Below are 21,018 nucleotides of genomic sequence, written 5' to 3'. Positions count from 1 at the left end.
GCCTTGATTAAGGAGCCCAACGGAACCGGGGATAACAGGGAAAACCTGGAATACGGATCGATGGACAGGACCGTGAACCGGAATGCGGGCTTTACGGACTGGACCACGTCAGAATCAAAAGATTGAGCATGGTGCGACCAATTTCCTGAGCTGTGTATATTTCAATGCAACAAGTATTGTAGGAAAGGCAGGTGAGCTTAGGGCATGGATCAACACATGGAATTATGATATTTTAGCCATTAGTAAGACTTGGCTGCAGGAAGGGCAGGACTGGGAGCTCAATATTCTGGGGTTCTGTTGTTTTAGATATGACAGAGCAGGAGGGATTAAAGGAGGAGGGTTGGCATTACTAGTCAAGGAAAATGTCACGGCAGGGCTCAGTCAGGACAGACCAGCAAATTTATCTCCTGAGACTTTATGGGTGGAACTGAGGAATAAGAAAGGTCTGGCCACATTAATGGGGCTATATTATAGACTGCCTAACTGTCCATAGGATTTAGAGGATCAAGTTTGCATGAGATTGCAGACTGTTGCAAGAAACATAAGGTTGTGATTTTAACTTTCCACATATTGACTGGGGCTCCCATACTGTAAAAGGAATAGATGGGATAGATTTTGTCAAATGTGTTCAGGAAATTTTCCTTAATCAGTACATAGAGATCCCAACGAGAGACGATGCACTACTTGATCTGGCTATTAGGGAATAAACGGGGCAGGTGGCAGAGGTGTGTGTAGGGGAACACTTTACATCTAGTGATCATAATGCCTAGTTTCAAAGTATATGTCCAGCATCTTCAGATTTTCTTCAGTTCGCATTCATAGAAAAAATATAGGTCTGACCACAGGTTGAGATTCTAAATTGGAGAAAGGCCAATTGTGACAATGTCAGAAAGGATCTGGCAAGTATGGATTGCGACAGGCTGTTTTCTAGCAAAAGGTGTTCTTGGTAAGTATGAAGCTTTCAAAAGTGAAATTTTAAAAGTACAAAGCTTGTATGTGCCTGTTGGAACAAAAGAAAAAGATAACAGGTTTAGGAAACCATGGTTTTCAAGAGATATTGAGGCTTTGGTTAAAAAAACAGAAGGTATATGCATGTAGGAACAAATTGGGGTCTTATGGAGTATAAGAAATGAAAGAAAACTCATAAGAAAGAAATCAGGAGGGCTAGAAGAAAGCATGACTTTGCCCTAGGAGACAAGGTGGAGGAGAACTCTTAGGGAGTTCTCAGCTCTCAGATATGTTAAGAGTAAAAGGATTGCAAGGGACAAAACTGGTCCTCTGGAAGATCAGAATGGCAATCTATGCATTGAGCCAAAAGATATGGATGACATTTTAAATGGATATTTAGCATCTGTGTTTACTTGGGAGATGGACACAGAGTCTATAGAAATGAGGCAAAGTGATAGCGAGGTCATGGACCCACACAGGTTTAAAAGGAGGAGGTGTTTGCTGCTTGAGGCAAATTAGGGTGGATAAATTCCCAGAGCCTAACAAGGTGTTCCCTTGCACCCTGTGTGAGGCCAGTGCAGAAATTGCAGGGACCTTAGCAGAGATACTTAAATTATCCCTGGTGACTGGTAAGGTACTGGTGAAATGGAAGATAGTTAATATTGTTCCGCCGTTTAAGAAAGAATCTAAAAATAAACTAGGAATTTATAGACTGGTGAGTCTGACATCAGTAGTGAGAAAGTTATTGGAACATATTCTAAAGGACCAGATATATGAGTATTTGGATAGACATGGATTAATTAAGGACATCAGCATGTCTTTGTGCTTGATAGGTCATGTCTAATGAATCTTATAGAGTATTTTGAGGAGGTTAATAGAAATGTTAATGAAGGCAAGGCATAGAATGTTTTCTACATGACATTAGCAAGGCATTTGACAAGGTCACGCATGGGAAGCTGGTCAAGAAAGTTTAGTCGCACAGCATTCAAGATGAGGTAGCAAATTGGATTAGACATTGGCTCTGTGGGAGAAGCCAGAGACTGGTAGTAGATGGTTGCCTCTCTGAATGGAAGCCTGTGACTAGTGATGGCACAGGTAGACAGGATTGTAAAGAAAACATTTGGCACATGGCCTTCGTACGTATTGAGGACAGGAGAAGGGAAGAAATGTTGAGCCATAATTTGGAGTATTGTGTGCAGCTTTGGACACCTACCTATAGGAAAGATGTAAGTAAGATTGAAAGAGTATAAAGAAAATTTACACGGATAGTACCGGGACTGGACAACCTGAGTTATAAGAAAAGATTGAATAGGTTTGGACTTTATTACTTAGTATATCGAAGACTGAGTGGAGACTTGATAGAACTATACAAAATTATGAGGGGTATAGATAGAGTAAATGCAAGCAGGGGTTTTCCACATATGTTGTGTGGGACTACAACTAGAGGTCATGGTTTAAGGGTGAGAGGCGAAAAGTTTAAAGGGAGCATGAGGGGAAACATCTTTACTCAGAGGGTCGTGAGAGTGTGGAACAATCTGCCAGCATATGAGGTGCATGTGAGCTCAATTTCAACGTTTAAGAGAAGTTTGGTTAGTTATATGGTTGGTAGGGTATTGAGGGCTATGATCCTGGTGGAGGTCAATGGGAGTAGGCAGTTTAAATGATCCTGCTTGGACTAAATGGGCTGAAGGGGTTGTTTTGGTGCTTTTTTTTTCTATGACTCTATGTATACAAATAAAAGCTATGTATATAACTCTTCGACTCCATTAAATTTTTTTTTAACATCCTGGCAGATTTGGTTTCCTGCTTAAAATCCTTTTGCATCTCTATTTCATCTTTTCCAGTAATGTCGTCAGGGCCAAGTATTTCAAAGACACAAGAAAGATCTCAACCCAATACACTGACTGTCCATTTCCCTCCTTAGATGCAACCGACCCATTGAGCCCCTCCAGCATTTCATGTGTTGCTCCAAGAATTTCAGTATGTGTATCATCAATTCTTGTAGACTTTTGGAAATGCATCGACCATGGAAAACTTGAGAAAACTTTCTGAATATTTCAGTGGACACTAAAAAGAAACCAGTAACTAATTTTTAAACATTTTATGCTCCCTTCAGATATTACGGGTGAAGTGGGGGTGAGAGAAACAAATTAACTCATGCTGTGAATGGAATTAGAATGAAGACATTGACCTTTTCTTAACTAGAACAAACAACTTAATAAACAACTAATAAGGAATTACACTGATCCACAGTTTATTCCTCATGCGAACATGTGAATTATTAGCTCGACTATAACACTTTGCCACTCAGTCCTGCTCTGCCATTCAATAGGATCACAGCTGCTCCTATTGTACCACCAATTCCACATTTCCATCTATCTACAGTAACATTATTTTTAATCTATCTACCTTAATAATCTCCAAAATTCTGTTCCATCACCTCCGAAGAAGAGGGTTTCATAGAAACATACATGGAAAATAGGTGCAGGAGTAGGCCATTCGGCCCTTCGAGCCTGCACCGCCATTTATTATGATCATGGCTGATTATCCAACTCAGAACCCCGCCCCAGCCTTCCCTCCATACCCCCTGACCCCTGTAGCCACAAGGGCCATATCTAACTCCCTCTTAAATATAGTCAATGAACTGGCCTCAACTGTTTCCTGTGGCAGAGAATTCCACAGATTCACCACTCTCTGTGTGAAGAAGTTTTTCCTAATCTCGGTCCTAAAAGGCTTCCCCTCTATCCTCAAACTGTGGCCCCTCGTTCTGGACTTCCCCAACATCGGGAACAATCTTCCTGCATCTAGCCTGTCCAATCCCTTTAGGATCTTATACGTTTCAATCAGATCCCCCCTCAATCTTCTAAATTCCAACGAGTACAAGCCCAGTTCATCCAGTCTTTCTTCATATGAAAGTCCTGCCATCCCAGGAATCAATCTGGTGAACCTTCTTTGTACTCCCTCTATGGCAAGGATGTCATTCCTCAGATTAGGGGACCAAAACTGCACACAATACTCCAGGTGTGGTCTCACCAAGGCCTTGCACAACTGCAGTAGTACCTCCCTGCTCCTGTACTCGAATCCTCTCGCTATAAATGCCAGCATACCATTCGCCTTTTTCACCGCCTGCTGTACCTGCATGCCCACTTTCAATGACTGGTGTATAATGACACCCAGGTCTCACTGCACCTCCCCTTTTCCTAATCGGCCACCATTCAGATAATAATCTGTTTTCCTATTTTTGCCACCAAAGTGGATAACTTCACATTTATCCACATTAAATTGCATCTGCTATGAATTTGCCCACTCACCCAACCTATCCAAGTCACCCTGCATCCTCTTAGCATCCTCCTCACAGCTAACACTGCCACCCAGCTTCGTGTCATCCGCAAACTTGGAGATGCTGCATTTAATTCCCTCATCCAAGTCATTAATATATATTGTAAACAACTGAGGTCCCAGCACTGAGCCTTGCGGTACCCCACTAGTCACCGCCTGCCATTCTGAAAAGGTCCCGTTTATTCCCACTCTTTGCTTCCTGTCTGCTAACCAACTCTCCACCCACACCAATATCTTACCCGCAATACCGTGTGCTTTAAGTTTGCACACTAATCTCCTGTGTGGGACCTTGTCAAAAGCCTTCTGAAAATCCAAATATACCACATCCACTGGTTCTCCCCTATCCACTCTACTAGTTACATCCTCAAAAAATTCTATGAGATTCGTCAGACATGATTTTCCTTTCACAAATCCATGCTGACTTTGTCCGATTCAATGACTCAATAAGAGAAAAAATGTCACAACTGTGTTAAATTGGTAATCCTTTTTTTAAAAGAGTGACCCCTTGTTATAGACTCTCCTTTTACAGGAAATACTCTCTTCACATTCACTCTATCAAGATGACTCAGAAACTTGAAGACTTTTTATCAGGTGCCTTCTTTTTCAGGGAACATAATCCTAGCTTTGTCCTCAACAGGTGAACTGTCCTTTCCAGTTGTTAGACTGGCACTAAGATCATGTTTAACTATGAAGATCAATATTGTATGCACAGCGTGAGGTACAGATTCATCATTTACCACATACTTCAATCACAACACTCATATTTTTGCATTCAGTTCCCTGGCAATAAATTATATCATTCATGTAGCTTATCCAATTACAGTCTCACACAAAATGCTGGAGGAACTCAGCAGGTTAGGCACCATCTATGGAAATGAATAAACAATTGACATTTCAGGCTGAGATCCTTCAGCAGGACTGAGAAAAGGAAGGGGGAGGATGCTAGAAAAAAATGGGGGAGGGAAAGCAGGACAAGCTGGAAGGTGATAGATGAAGCCAATGGGTGGGAAAGGTAAAGGGCTGAAGAAGAAAAAATCTGATAGAGGAGAATTGACCATGGGAGAAAGGGAAGAAGGAGGGGGCAGCAGGGGAGGTGATAGGCTGGTGAGGAGAAAACATAAGTGGCCAGTCTTTTGGTATCCTCTTTAACATTATTGGCTAAGTTACTTTCGTATTCCATCTTTTCCTTCATAGCGACTTTTTAGTTTCCTTCTGTTGGTTTTTAAAATCTTCTCAATCCTCTAACTTCCCACTATTTTTTGCTCTATTATATGCCCTCTCTTTGGCTTTGAAGTTGGCTTTGACTTCTCTTATTAGCCTTGATTGTGTCATCTTGCCTTTAGAATACTTCTTCCTCTTTGCAATGTGTGCATCCTATGCTTTCTGAATTCCAGCCATTACTACTGTGCCATCATCCCTGCCAGTGCTCTTTTCCAATCAATTTTGGACAGCTCCTCTCTAATGCCTCTGTAATTCCCTTTACTCCACTGTAATACTGATACATCTGACTTTAGCTTCTTCTTATTAAATTGCAGGGTGAATTCTATCATATTATGTTCACTGGCCCCTAAGGACTCCTTTACCTTAAGCTATCTAATCAATTCTGGTTCATTACAGAACACCTAACCCAGTATTGCTGATCCACTAGTGGGTTCAACCACAAGCTACTCTAAAAAGACATCTCACGGGGAGTCTGGAAACTCTCCTGGTCAGGATCCAGCACCAACCTGATTTTCCCAATTTACCTGCATATTGAAATCCTTCATGACTACTGTAATATTGCCCTTTTGGCATGTATCTTCTGTCTCCCATTTTAACTTGATGACCACGTCCTTTCTGTTGTTTGGAGACTGCATATAAATCCCATCAGGATCTACTTACCCTTGCAGTTCCCTAGCTTTACCCACAACGATTCAACACCTTCTGATCCTGTTTCAACTCTGTCTAATGATTTGATTTTTTACCTACAGAGCCACACCACCCCCTCTGCCTACCTGCGTGTCCTTTCGATACAGTCTGTATCCTTGGATATTAAGCTCCCAGCTATAATCTTCTTCCATCATTCAGTGATGCCTAAAAAATCACACACGCAATGTGTAACTGTGCTGCAATTTCATCTACCTGATTCCGTATGCTACGCGTATTCAAATATAACACCTTCAGTGCTGTATTCAGCTTTTTTGATTCTGGCCATCTTTTACATTGCAACTCATCCTGTTGAGTGCAATTTTGCCCTATCATCAGCATTTCTTTGCTAGCAGTCTCACCACACATTGCCTCTATTTGTAAACCAACCTCATCCTCAGCTCTATCACTCCAGTTCCTATCCCCCTGCCAAATTAGTTTAAACCTTCCTGAACAGCTCCTGTAAACCTGCCCACAATGATATTGGTCCCCGTCAGGTTCAGGTGTAACCCATCCTTTTTTTACAGGTTGTACCTTCCGCAGAAGAGATCCCAATGATCTGTAAATCTGACCCCCTGCACCAGTTTCTCAGCTATGCATTCACCTGCCAACTCATCCTATTCTTACCATTACTGGCACATGGCACGGACAGCAATCCAGAGATTACCTCTCTGGAGGTTCTGTTTTTCAGCTTCTTACCTAGCTTGCTAAAATCTCTCATCAGGACCTCCTCACCTTTTCTTCCTATGTTATTGGTGCAAATATATACCAAGACTTCTGGCTGCTCATCCTCCTCTTTTAGAATGCCGTGGACCCGATCCGAGACATCCCTGATCCTGGTACTGGGAGGCAACATACCATCCGAGTGTCTCCATCGTACTCACAGAATCTTGTCGTTCTTCTTCTGACTATGGAATCTCCTATCACCACTGCAGTCCTCTTCACCTCTCTGCTCTTCTGAGCAACAGAATCATACTCAGTGCCAAAGACGCGGTCACTGTGGCTTTCCCTGGTAGGTCGTCCCTTCAACAACATCTAAAGTGGTATAAATTTTTGAAGGAAATGGCCACAGGTATACTCTTCATTTTCCTTCCTTCTGACAGTCACCCAATTACTCCCTCCAGTTCAGATGTAAACCATCCCTTGTTTAAAAGTCCTACCTTCCCTGGAAGAGTGTCCAATGATCCAAACCCTGATGCCCTCCCTCGTACACTGACTCCTTAGTCACGTTTTAACTGTGTGATCTTCCTACTTCTGGCCTCATTAGCACATGGCATGGGTAGCAATCCTGAGATCACAATCCCGGAAGTCCTGTCCTTTAACTTAGCACCTAACTCCCTGAACCCACCTTCTAGGGCCTCATCACCCCTCCTACCCATGTCATAGGTACCAGTGTGGACAACAACCTTTGGCTGCTCACCCTCCCACTTAAGAATACTATGGTTCAGTGCAAGATATCCCTATATTAGCACCTGGGAAGCAACAGACTATCCTGGAATCTCATTCTCATCCACAGAATCTCCTTTGTGTTCCCCTAGCCAATGAAACCCTATCACTACAGCTTGTCTCTTTACCTCCCTTGCCTTCTGAGCCACAGAGCTAGACCCAGTGCCAAAGACCTGACACCTATAGCTTTCCCCTACTAGGTTGTCTTCCCCCAGAAATTTCCAAAGTGGCATACCTTTTGTTGAGGAGAACATCCACAGGGCTACTCTGCAATGGCTGCCTCTCCCCTTTCCCCCTCTAGATAGTCACCCAGTTACCTGTGCCCTGTACCTTGGGTATAACTACCTTGCTAAATTGCTTGTCGATCAGCACCCACCCCCCACCAGCCTCCTGAATGATCCAGAGTTCATCCAATTCCAGCTCCAATTCCTTAACACTGTCTGTCGGATGCTGCATCTGGATGCACTTCTTGCAGGTGTACGGTTCAGGGACACTGGAGGTCCCCCTGTCTTCCCACATCCCACAAGCATCCCAGTGCTCTAAATGTGCAATAAGAAATAAAGAATGAGTAACAAGAAAAATCTACCCTTGGCCTGGCCTCTCCTTGCTGAAGCCTCGATGAATCAAAGCCTCAATTCTCTACTGCATCTCTGGCCCACTCACACAATGGCCGCACTGCTTAAACCTAACTTTTTTCATTGCTACTTGTCACGTGCCTAATCATGCTCAATGCAATGTTTCCTCGGGACTGTGGCACGGGAAATGTGCCGACTGTCCTGTTTGCTTCTTTTATACTCCCTCCAAGCAATCTGGTTTCTCCTCGAGATTGTGGGGTGCTCAAATGTCTTTATCCACAGTACAGTATTTATTCAAAGAATTCTAATAAAATAGTCAATCAGGATCTCACTTTCATAACAGAATGCCTGATTCATTTGAATTTTCCAAGTGCCCTGATATAACATCTTTTATAACAACCTCCAACTCTTTCTTATAACAGATATTAAGCTAACTGGCCTGTACTTCCTGTTTTGTCTCCCTGTCTTTTGAATAAAGGAACCACATTTGTTAATTTCCAATCTCATGTTATTTTCCAACAATTCAATTATCCCATCAGGATGAAGTCCATTGGGATCCGAGGACTTGTCAACTACAGCTCCAATAATTTCTTTGGGACACTTCTCTGGTGATTGTAATGTTACCGAACTCTTCACTCTCTTCCAATTTCTGATTTACAGTTCTGTCCTGATAATGGAGAGTGATGCAAAATATTTGTTCAATTCATCTGTCATTTATTTCTAATGCTAATTTATGAGACTCACTTTCTCCAGGACCAATGCTCACGTTACCTTAAAAATATTCAAAAATTTTATTTCCATTACTAACTTTTATTATCTATAGAAATTTCTAGCAAATGTTTTCACATTTCTGGGTTGCTTGTCTTGTACTCTAATTCTTCCTTCCTTATTATATGTTTAGTCATTCTTTGATGCATTATATATTCTGTTCAAACGTCTGATCTCTAAGAGTTATACAGCATGGAAACAGGCCATTGTGCCCGTCAAGTCCATGCTGACCAGCACATACTTATTTGCTCTAATTCTTACCTCATCTTTTCTTTCTCTTCACATATTCCCACCAGTTTCAATCTCCAACCATCTGCATATTTATTGCAGTCAATTAACCTCTAATGTACCTGATTCCCGAAGGAATCCGGAGCATCTAGAGAAAACCCACAGGGACACAGGGAGAATATACAAACTCCATGCAGACAGCACTGGAGGTCAGGATTGAACCTGGAAAGTTGGAGCCACGAAGCAGCAGCTCTACTAGTTGTGCCCTCTGGACAGGTGGACAGCTGAACCAGACTAGAAATGGTCCCTTTTGAAGCACCCCACAGCTCAATCTCTCTCCTTCCAATCTATGTGGCTTGAAATTAACCCCAGCATGTTTTATTACTCTGTTTTATATTTTAACCCACCCAGCATTTCTATCCTTAACACGATTCATTATCTCAATGAGAAATTATATATAGCATATTTAAAAATATAAGCAACAATGTTAACATCTTACTCATAGACTGTTGTCCATCCATTTTCATTGTTCTTTGTTGCCAAAACGCCAGTGTTGCCATGGTAAGTCATCATTGCTAAGTCATGACCATGAGCAGACACCTTTTTCAAGGCCCCGTTGTTGCTGATGGTTAGCCAATACACTTGACCCCCTGGAACCACGAGCCAGAGGGGCGTACCATTGGCATCACGGCGAATATGGAGTGAGTTGCCATTGTTACCAGAGATAGTGCTGATGTCACCCTCACTGTTGTAACTGAAGTTGTATATGTAATCTCCTGTTATAAGATTCAAGGTGTTCAGGTGAGTCCCATTAATGTTAAAGAGATACAGCTCCTGATCTGCAGGTGAAGCTACTTCATATACTTTTGAACGGCTGTGACGGGGTTTATTCTTAGTCACAGCGCGGATACGGATATTGCCAAGGTCCGCGATGTACAGAGTCCCATCTGGAGAAACGGCCAAGGCTGTCGGTGTTTTCAGTTTGGCATCCTTGGCATAGCCACCATCACCTAGAATGAAGGAGATAGGAAATTATTAATGATATTCAGTGTAAATTTTAATCACAAGTGGAAAGGTTGGAATAAGTCTGTGCTCCTGTACAGTATAAAGCTGACAATATTACAAAAGAATTCACTTGCTATGAAAAGCCTGTCACTCCTCTAAAGCTGTAATATGAGATGTTGAAAACTCCTGTCCCTCTCTGTTAGATATGTATTTACTAATTCTTTATTTTCTGAGGATTTGATTAGCTTGCCTTTAAAATAAAGCCAACTACCCTCCCCCCATGCCTCCCTTACCAAATTACAATATAGAAAGTGAAACAACTTTATAAATTTCACTTCCACTTTCTGAAAATGTGCACACTTGTGTATTTCAATTGGTGAATGCAGCAGTTCATAAATATTACCACCACTGGCAGGCCTTTTGTTCAAAAATCTAAATAGTAAGCAAATTATTAGCATATTTGAATTTTCAGAGAAATCTCAGTCAAATCTAATCCTACTATATTCCACTATCAGACTGCGTGACTGTTGCTTCACATTTCCCTGGTGACTCAAGTTCATCTGTTCACTGAACAAGGATCAGAACTAAGATCAGCTTTATTTGTTCCATGTTTATTGAAACACACAGAGGAATGTAAAACTTGTGTCATTGACCACCACAGGCTGATCAGAATCAGAATCAGGTTTAATATCACCGGCATATGTGGTGAAATTTGTTAACTTTGTGGCAGCAGTACAAGGCATGATAAATATAGAGAAAAAAATACTGAATTAAATGAGTAGTGCAAAAGCAGAAATTTAAAAAAAAGTAGTGAGGTAGTGTTCCTGGGTTCAATGTCCATCAAGAAATCAGATGGCAGAGGAAAGAAGCTGGCCATGAATTGTTGACTGTTTGCCTTCAGGTATCTCCTTTCTGATGTTAACAATGACAAGAGGGCACGTCCTAGGTGGTGGGGGTCCTTATTGATGGATGCTGCTGATGTGCTGGGGGCAGTCTGCAAGTGTCAATATGTGAAAACAGCAAGCCCATAACTTACTACCCTAAACCGTACGTCTTTGGAATGTGGCAGCAAACCTGAACACCAAGAGGAATCCCATATGGGCATGAGGAGAACAAATAAACTCCTTGGAGACAGCAGCAGGAACTGAGAATAATGATGCAGAGGAAGCACTTCATAACTCTACAGAATATGGAGTATGTGAGGGAGTAGTAGGATAAGTGGTCATCAAATTCCTTGAGGAGGATCTTATATTAACATTTGTCTTCCTTATCTTAATTCATTTGAAAAGGGAACCAAAGAGAAGATGCTGCTTTTAGCTGTCAGAAACCAATTACACAATATTTTGCCGCTTGTTCGCTTGAACAACGTTATTACTTTTGTCTTCCATGTTTATATATTTTAATAATTATATGAACAATTATTTCTTTATGAAATAATAAACCACATTATTTTGCAGCCAGATGGTCAGATTAAAAATTCAAAAACATACAGTGAGATGTGCTGGAGCAGCTTGATAAGAATAAAGTTGTGAAAATATAAAAATTATGAGATTATACCTGGTGATTCATTATGAAACAACATGATATCCTGAGATGATGAAGGTTAGGCAGGAGAAAACCTGATGGATTTTCATGTGTTATTTGCTAATAGTTGAAAAAATAGCCATTTGCATAAACTGTTGGAGAACATTTGTTGAATTACAAACTTCAGAAAAGCAAGGGAAGACACCAGAAATTGGAAGAGAAAGAGTGGTGTGGGGAGAAACATATATGACCTTTGGCAAGCAGATCAATACTGTTACTGCTGAAGGGAAAATTCTTCCCTTTATGAATGATGTTTATCTGTGTTTCCAAAACTTAGCCCTCAGCCTGAATTCTTCATAACAATACCACAAGAGCAATGAACAGAGGCAACTTGGTAACACAAATGAGTAACGTAAACCCACCGGTAATAACCTTACAGAACCAAATGTTTGAATTTTGCTGAGAGTACAATGCAACTGTCCAAGTCTTGACAGCTTCATGTTATTCATTTACAACAAATCTCAGCTCTGCATCTTAAGGTGCACTCTTATTTGATTTTGAAAACTATTTTGTTTCAGTTTTGATCATTCGATGGTATTTGTCATTCTAGTCTCCAGTTGATCTTCCAGCACCTCAGTCTACTAGCAATCTTACTAAGGTGTGTGGACAGGACTGGCACAGGGGAAGGCAGGATTGCTGCACAAAATGCCTTGCTTACCTATTGCCCACAACTTGCCTTTACTGAAACGGGTTCACTGAACAGGATTTGAGTTCAACCTTCCCTTTCATCTCCTCCTCCAACCTTGCCCTCCATCACCTCGTTCCACTCGGCACCATCTACAGCAATGTCCAACCATCTACTGCATGCAAGCTAAGATTGGTTAAATCAGCAATGTCCAGGCAACAAATCTGGGAAGCTAAATTCTCTATGTAAGCTATTAGGGAAGGAAATGTGTACCACAATTCTTATTCCTGATAACTGGCTAGCTAACCCTGTTGCAAAGCAGTGTGTAAGTATACCAATCACAGGTTTATGCTTGACCTCATCAGCCTCAACGTGGTTCATCCTCACTTTCCAGAATCAGACACAAAAAATGGACACTTGATTTGGAGGCCCCTACACTTGCACAAGGAATCATTCATCAGGATAAGAAGGGGCGAAAATAAAAATTAACGCAAATTTAAAATGTCGACAAAACTATAAGCTTTAATGTGTGATGATTGGTAATGTAATATACTGTAAGTCTGGTTCACTGGTTCATTGGTGACACTGATGGCAGGGGAGCTGTATTGATTCTATTGTGGCGAGGACCAGGCTGAAGCTGCCCAGGAGAGGGGATGCCAAGGCAGTGTGTGGGAGTCTCTGTGGGACACACTGGAATCCATACTAAGTTGGGGCCTGACCCCTCATATCGGTGCTACTCCCCAGTGTTTGCTTGGTGGCTGCTTTCTGGTGTTCACTCAGTAGGAGAACAAGCTGGACCAGGAGAGTGCAGTCATAACACAAAATGTTGGAGGAATTCGGCAGACCAGGCAGCATCAAGGAAAAAGGTACTGTTGACATTTCAGACTGAAACGCTTTGGCAGGATGGCCCGCAACATCGATTCTACTCTTTTCCTAGATGCTGCCTGGCCTGCTGAGTTCCACCAGCATTTTCTGTGTGCTGCCCAGATTTCCAGCATTTGCAGATTTGACTTGTTTGTGATCAGTATATAGTTATGCCACTCAGGGATTTGGGCTATTTTTTTTTTCTTTGTGACTGTATGTTTTTTCCGAAATTGTTACTATATGCACTATTTATGCTTTGTGCTATGTGTTGGTAATGTGTGTTACACCATGGCCCCGAAGCAATGCCATTTGGTTGTCTATACTCCTATACGGTTGAATGGTAATTAAGCTGAAACTTGAATTTGAACTTAAACTTGATTTTGAAAAAAGTCTTTCATGGACATCCACATAACATCTGTTCATTTTGGGAGATTTTTATGATCTGATTGATAGCAAAGTCATCACTCTCATCTCGTACTTTCCAATCAACCTTAGGAATGTTAATGACAGAGTATATTGCATTGCTAGGCAAAGCCCATCAAACATCTCTTTTTATATGAAGTGGTACTCAGGAAAATCAAGCTTCTTCCTATCCCACATTGAGGACAGCTTGAATGAATTATGGTCGATCTAAAAATCATTTGTTTAATCTGTGTCATTAATACATTTAGGGGGATAATTTCTTCAAAATTAAACTCAGATGATTAACCCCTCTCCACTAATTTCAATCCAGGCATCTTTCCAATTCTGCCACTCATGTTGTTCATGAATTCATTGCCTCAGCAGTTTGCCCAATATTCTGAGCGGTTAACTCCACTTCAAGCTGGCTTGCATTACATAAATCCTGTGCACTGTGGGGGCTGGTACCAAGAGGCACTGTGTGAATTGTTCTAATTGGGTAACATTGAAGAACGGGATAGCATGTGGCGGAACGGACTCAACAACTCAACCTTAAGATAAAGAGTACAAGGCTGTAACAAGCTCTTCAGCCCATGTTGTTGTGATGAACTAATCAAACTAGTAATTTAATGTTTAACAAAACTAGTCCCTGCTGCCTGCACAATGTCTATATTACTCCATTCTCTGAATAGTCATGTAAGATACTCTTAAACACCTCTATTATATTTGCTACTTCTGTCAATGTATTCTATCTATGCCTCTCATAATCTTTTAAACTATCCAGTCTCCCCTCCATCTTCATTACTCCAGAGAAGACAATGCAACCTTGTTCATCCTTTCCTCATAGCACACATTTTTGAATCCAAGCAGCAACCTAGTGTGACGAAAAACCAAGTTATCAGAAGGTTGATGCTAATGAGAGAGAGATAAGGGAGACAAATGGAGAAATGTTCAAAATGTTAATGAGAGAGAAGAGAGAGATAACGGAAAAGAAACACAATTCAGAATATTGACAGACCGGTTGCTTTGAACCTGAACTGTTTGAAGTTTGATGGACAGGCAATACCCCAGCAGGGGGATAAAAAGAACAGGTTCACTAAGGTACGACACACACCACGAGATCACGAGATAACGAGACCCTGGAAGAGCGGTGTGCCCCCACAAGTTGGTGAGTTTGGAGGTCTGGTTCGAGGGAACTGACCATAGACTCACAGGGTGAAAAGGTACGATCGGCGGGAACCTGGTGTGTGTCCGCCCTTGCCTGGGTGCCGGGTTTACCACGGAAGAATGGTCGTATCCGGAACGGAGGGGTCACAGTCAGTGACCACAGTGGGATAAAAGACATAAAAGGGTCCGCCCGAAAGCCAACTGCGAAGAACATCAAAGGTTTGCTTGAAACAAAATTTGCATCTCTCTCTCTCTCTCTTTCTCTCTCTCCAATGGCACAACAGCGATTACTGCAAACTGCACTAAGCTGAACTGAACTCTGTGTCACTTAAGACTGATCATTTTACCCCTAGACTGTGATAGAGCTTGGTTGATTCCTATTACCCTAGTTCTGTGTACATGTGTGTTTTATCATTGCTAACCTGTTGCATTTATATCCTTACGATTAGAGTACTGTGTTACTTATTTCCTTAATAAAACTTTATTAGTTTCTAGTAATCCAGACTCCAACTAGTGGTCCATTTCTGCTGGTTTGGCAACCCAGTTACGGGGTATGTAACACTAGCAAACCTCTTCCTCACCCTCTTGAAAACCTCTACATCTTTCCTTCACATCCTCCAGAGCTTTTGAAGATCCTTGAGGAAGTGCGACATAGGATAAGTGTATGGATCCCACATAGACCAGGATACCCTACTATAGCACACACTATAAATTAGTGGAGTGTAGGCAGTGTTAACAAGGACACCATTTTGTAGCTATCCTTAAGTGTGATGTTCAGTACTAGAAGTAATTTGCCAAGTATTTCAGTTGAATAATGCTAGTTCATCCTGTTACACTTGTCATTGCTGCTTATTCTACTCCTGTATCTCACAGTTGATACATAGTCACCTTTTAGACAAGGAGAACTGGTTTTGGCCTGATACTGGACCTTGCTACCTCCTGCCTGCACCAACTATCACTTATCTGAGCCAGCTATGGCCGTATATACAAAGGGCGTGTGATGAGACTTATCAACTCAGTGACCAATAGGCCCAAGTGGTCATCTGCTAAGACCTGACAGGAGCTTCGACTTTTGTCAAAGCAGGAAAATTTATTTTAAGATTTTATTCAGAAATATATTCAGGAAGTTAGAAGTCATTTAAAAAATGAAAACAATTTGAGAAAAATATTTTTTGATTATTAATTAATTTACAAATGTAATATTTAATTAAATATATAATTTTAGGCATTATTATATGCAAACTTTTCCCTCTGAATCTCCATGCTGGGTCTTCCCATTCTACTGGTTGGGGACTGACAGAGCTGGCAGATATAGAATTTGCAAAAACAAAGATCGACAGTTTAATTCCAAGTGGAGTCTATTATTAGAATATTGAATGAAGCATTGGCATCTGTCACTCTGCAGGTCTGCAAGCGAATGCTGGGCTCTTTCAGAACCACTGACTATAGCCAGTACAATACAGTCACTGTGAGACATCCATTAACACAAATGCTTCTTTTGTCCATGACAATAGGGCATATAATTGGAGGCAACAAGGGCTAACTAGGTGAGGACAAGGGCTGCTACATCACCTTAACTTCCATGGAGTGGAGATTGCTTACCATACTTGAAGTATTTGTTGATATGGTCTACAGCCTGCAGATGATTTCGGTATGTACCTTAGACTACCCCAACTCTTTTCATCAAGACCTAAAGCTTGTGTCTTTCAAATAGCCAATAAATGGAATATAGAGCAGAAGAAGCAAAATATGGTGGAAAGGGAAAGCACATCATTAACATAATGCTTGCAGTCACTAGCTAAAATAATGATACTCGGCATAATTGAGAAGAGGGTAACATACAGTGAGGCACTTTGTGAGAAAGCAATATATCCAGGGAATAGATGGTAGTTGTCTGGGTGCCAGCGCCCTTGACTACAGTTCTCTCTCAAGTGTTATTGCAGATGTCTCAGACTGTCAGAGTGCAGTTTACAGAAAAAGGCAGATGGATACCCATAATGAAATGTTTAATAAATTGGCAGAGCAAAGAGACAGAATGTATGCAATTCCAGGTGTATGGAGGAGTATGTCATCAGACTTCTATAAGCTCTTGTACAGTGCTCGGAGACTGTGCATTGCCTGCATGGAAAGGGTGGGACCTATTATTTGTGCAGTTGGAGGTCCAGCTGTGTGTTGTGAAACTTGGTTTCCTAGCATCTGCTACAGAACCAAGATATCATCGATCAATGGCTGAATACCTTAGTGCTGCAGTGAGTTGTGGTCATAGAAACTAAGTCAACGTCTATTATTTCTGTGTTTAAAAAAACTCGCAGGATGTAACAGCAGGTCTGCAACGGCAAGAATGTGGAAGCATTGGAAAGGGTACAGAGGAGATTTATCAGAATGCTGCCTGGTTTAGAGAGTATGCATTATGATCAGAGATTAAGGGAGCTAGGGTTTTACTCTTTGGAGAGAAGGAGGATGAGAGGAGACATGATAGAGGTGTACAAGATAATAAGAGGAATAGATAGAGTGGACAGCCAGTGCCTCTTCCCCAGGGCACCACTGCTCAATACAAGAGGACATGGCTTTATGGTAAGGGGTGGGAAGTTCAAGGGGGATATTAGAGGAAGGTTTTTTTACTCAGAGAGTGGTTGGTGCGTGGAATGCACTGCCTGAGTCAGTGGTGGAGGCAGATACATTAGTGAAGTTTAAGAGACTACTAGACAGGTATATGGAGGAATTTAAGGTGGGGGATTATATAGGAGGCAGGGTTTGAGGGTCGGCACAACATTGTGGGCCAAAGGGCCTGTACTGTGCTGTGCTATTGTATGTTCTATGTTCTATGTTCATTCCTCTAAATATAGTAACAGGGTTGCAAAAATGACAGCCCACAGGAATGGCTCTATAGAAATCAAATTCGACGAGAACGTTTGCGATCTCATTCTGCCAGTGCAGGTTTCGGTGTTAACATTGAGAAGAACATAAGCCATAGGAGCAGAATAAGGCCAATCGCCCAATGAGTTTGCTCCATCATTTAATCATGGCTGATTTATTTTTGCTCTCAACCGCATTTTCCTGTTTTCTCCTCATTACCTTTAACACTTTTACTCTTCAAGTTTCCCCAATGACATGGCCTCCACAACCATCTGTGGCAATGAATTCCACAGATTCATCACTCTCTGGCTAAAGAAATTCTTCCTCATCTCTCTTCTAGGGCTGTGGCCTATCTCCAACTATTGGAAACATCTTCTCCAAGTCCACTCTATCTCGGCCTTTCAATATTCAGTAGGTTTCAATCAGTTCACACCTTATTCTTCTAAACTCCAGCAAGTACAGGCCAACAGCCATTGAACGCTCCTTATATGTTAACTCTTTCATTCCCATAATCATTCTCAAACCGTCTCTAGACCCTCTCCAATGCCAATACATGCTTTCTACGATATTGGACTAAAACTGCTCACGATACTCTAAATGTGGTCTGACCAATACCTTATAAAGCCTTAGCATTACATCCTTGCTTCTGTGTTCAAGTCCTCTCAAAATGAATGGCAATATTGCATTTGCCTTCCCTGCTATTGATTCAATCTACAAAATAATCTTCAGGGTATCCTGCACTAGCACTCCCTAGTCCCTTTGTAACTTGATTTCTGAATTCACTCCCTGTTTAGTCTATACTTTTATTCTTTCTTTCAAAGTGCATGACCATACGAGTTCATGACACTTTCCTAAATTGTATTCCACCTGTCACATCTTTGGCTGTTCTCCTAATCTGTCCAATTTATTTAATTATTGAAATACGGTGCAGAATAGGTCCCTAATTTAACCCTAACCTAATCATGGGACAATTTACAATGACCAATAACTTTATCAACCAATATGTCTTTGGACTGTGGAAGGAAACCAGGGCACCCGGAGGAAACCCCTATGATCAGGGGGAGAACATACAACCTCCTTACAGTGAGTAGCAGGGATTGAACCCACGCTGTTGGTACAGTAAAGCGCCGTGCTAACCACTTCCCTACCAGACTGCCCTTTTGCAGACTTCTGCAGGTTCACTGTTTCCTCAAGACTATGTGCACCTCCACCTATCTTTGTATCATCTGAGAACTTGGCCACAAAGCCATCAATTCTGTTATCTGGATTATTAACATAAAATGTGAAAAGTAGCAGGTCCAACACTGACCCCTATGGAACACCACTAGTCACAAGTAGCCATCCAGAAAAGGCCCACTTTAATCCCACTCTTTGCCTTCTGCCAGTCAGACAGTCTTCTATCCATGCTAGTATATTTCCTATAATACCATGGGCTCTTTGTCTAGCAACTTCATGTGTGGCGCTTTGTCAAGGGGCTTCTTAGAATCCAAGAGAAAAAAAACCTGCTGACTCTCCTTTGTCTATCCTGTCTATCATATCCAGAGTGATGACTTACACATTACAGAGATATGGGGAGGAGAATGGCTCCCTAGTATACTGGGTAAAAGTAGTAATTTCCATTTCAGCTTGTCCTGTTCTGCTTGCACTCTTCTTCTTCACATTCATGCTACTAAGCACTTGATTTTGGGCTCAACTAGTTTGCACTAAGGTGTCAAAATGAAGACAAAAACATAACATTTGGCACACCATTCCTTGTAGATGTTACACACTATGGATAACTTTAGCAAATTGTGGAAAAAAGCAAGGCCTAGCGGTGCCAGTCTGCAAACACCTCACTGTCTGACGATCCCTTCAAGTGACAATGTTGAATGAGTGCAACAGTAAGAGGGCGGAGACTGGAGTTCGGAGGTCCTGGAACACGACAGGTCCAAACTGCCGCACAATCTGACAAAAATGCAAAACTTCCAGCAGGCATTAGTCATGCAAACGTCAGTGCTCTCAAAATATGAAGGCTACTTGTGCATTGGACTTTTTATGGGAATTAATTTGGCACATTATATAATCGCAAATGTGTCTACAGAAGCTAATTTTATTGCCTCGTTATTTCAAAGTGCCCATTGATCATGGAAAGCTTTTTACCAAGCATATGCTGTTAGTCCTTGGTTGACTATTTGATACCTATGAATAGGAATATTATCATCTGTGCATTGTTAACCATTATACTTCTGACAGCATCCAAGACTGATTCTTATTTCGAACTCGGACTAAAATCAGGTGTTGCTTGCTTAAGACAAAGCTGAGGTGAATGTTTCTCTCTCATAGTCATAAGATTTTTCAATAATCGTCATCACAGGTCAGCAGAAGCTGAATTCATTATGTATTTTGTATGCAGCTGAATGTAATGAATACCCTGCTACCACTGAGGTCTCGTTACTATGATAGCCAGCTGTTTACAGTGCTGTTTACTGTTTACCTGTGCTGCACTTATTTATCATATATTTTTGGTTGATGTGATGTGTGTGATATAGAATAGTGTACAAAAGTCTTAGGCACATATATATAAGCTAGTGTGTTTAAGACTTTTGCACGGTACTGTAGTCATTTTATGCATTACACAAGACAGCTGCTGTGAAATAAAAATAAAATCAAATTTTATGACATATGTGAGCAACGATGAACCTGATTCTGATTTGGGTTTCTAATATGGACAAAGAGTGAGAAAGGGACAGGGAGAGGGGAATCACAGTTGGGAAAAGGGGAATGGAGAGAGCAGGGAGCGGGGAGCACCAGTGAGATATTCTGTAATGATGAATAAACCAATTGTTTGGAAACAAATGACTTTGCCTGGTGTCTCAGGGATGGGGGCACCTAGACCCACACTACACCCTGCCCCTGGCACTCCTACTCTGCCACCTGACCCATACCCCTCCCGTGGCACTCCACCCTCCACATTCCCAACATCCTTGGCTCCCGCCAGATTTATAAACTCGCTCTCCGCTCCACCTTGACAAGTGTAGTACTGTACAAAGATCTTAGGCATCCTAACTACAGTATATATACTGCATGTGCCTAAGAATTTTGCACAGTACTGCTTGTTTTGTGGGTGCACTGTGGTCTGGAGGTATATTGTTTCATTTGGTCATATATATGTAGAGTCAGATGAAAATAAACTTGAACTTCAATTTAAACAATGAGTTCAGCCATGATCTTATAAAATGGTGGAGTAAACATGAAAGGACAATTGCCTTGCTCCTGCTCCAGATTCATAAAATTCTTTCAGATTTTTAAGTTCATGAAAGAAAGTTCATA

The 21,018-nt window shown here is 41.5% G+C and overlaps 1 protein-coding gene across 6 annotated transcripts in view; it reads right to left on the bottom strand.

The window, feature by feature from the left end:
* Window positions 1-21,018, bottom strand: part of tenm1 (teneurin transmembrane protein 1) — an 802,783-nt gene that overhangs the window by 75,825 nt on the left and 705,940 nt on the right. For all 6 annotated transcript variants that reach the window (XM_072271295.1, XM_072271297.1, XM_072271298.1 and 3 more), the window contains one exon: window positions 9,709-10,219. In XM_072271295.1, the coding sequence (XP_072127396.1) occupies window positions 9,709-10,219 (511 nt within the window). The remainder of the gene's footprint in view (window positions 1-9,708; window positions 10,220-21,018) is intronic.

Source organism: Mobula birostris, chromosome 10 (genome assembly GCF_030028105.1).
Source record: "Mobula birostris isolate sMobBir1 chromosome 10, sMobBir1.hap1, whole genome shotgun sequence".
NCBI lineage: Eukaryota > Metazoa > Chordata > Chondrichthyes > Myliobatiformes > Myliobatidae > Mobula > Mobula birostris.
This window is presented reverse-complemented; position numbering and strand designations above follow the sequence as displayed.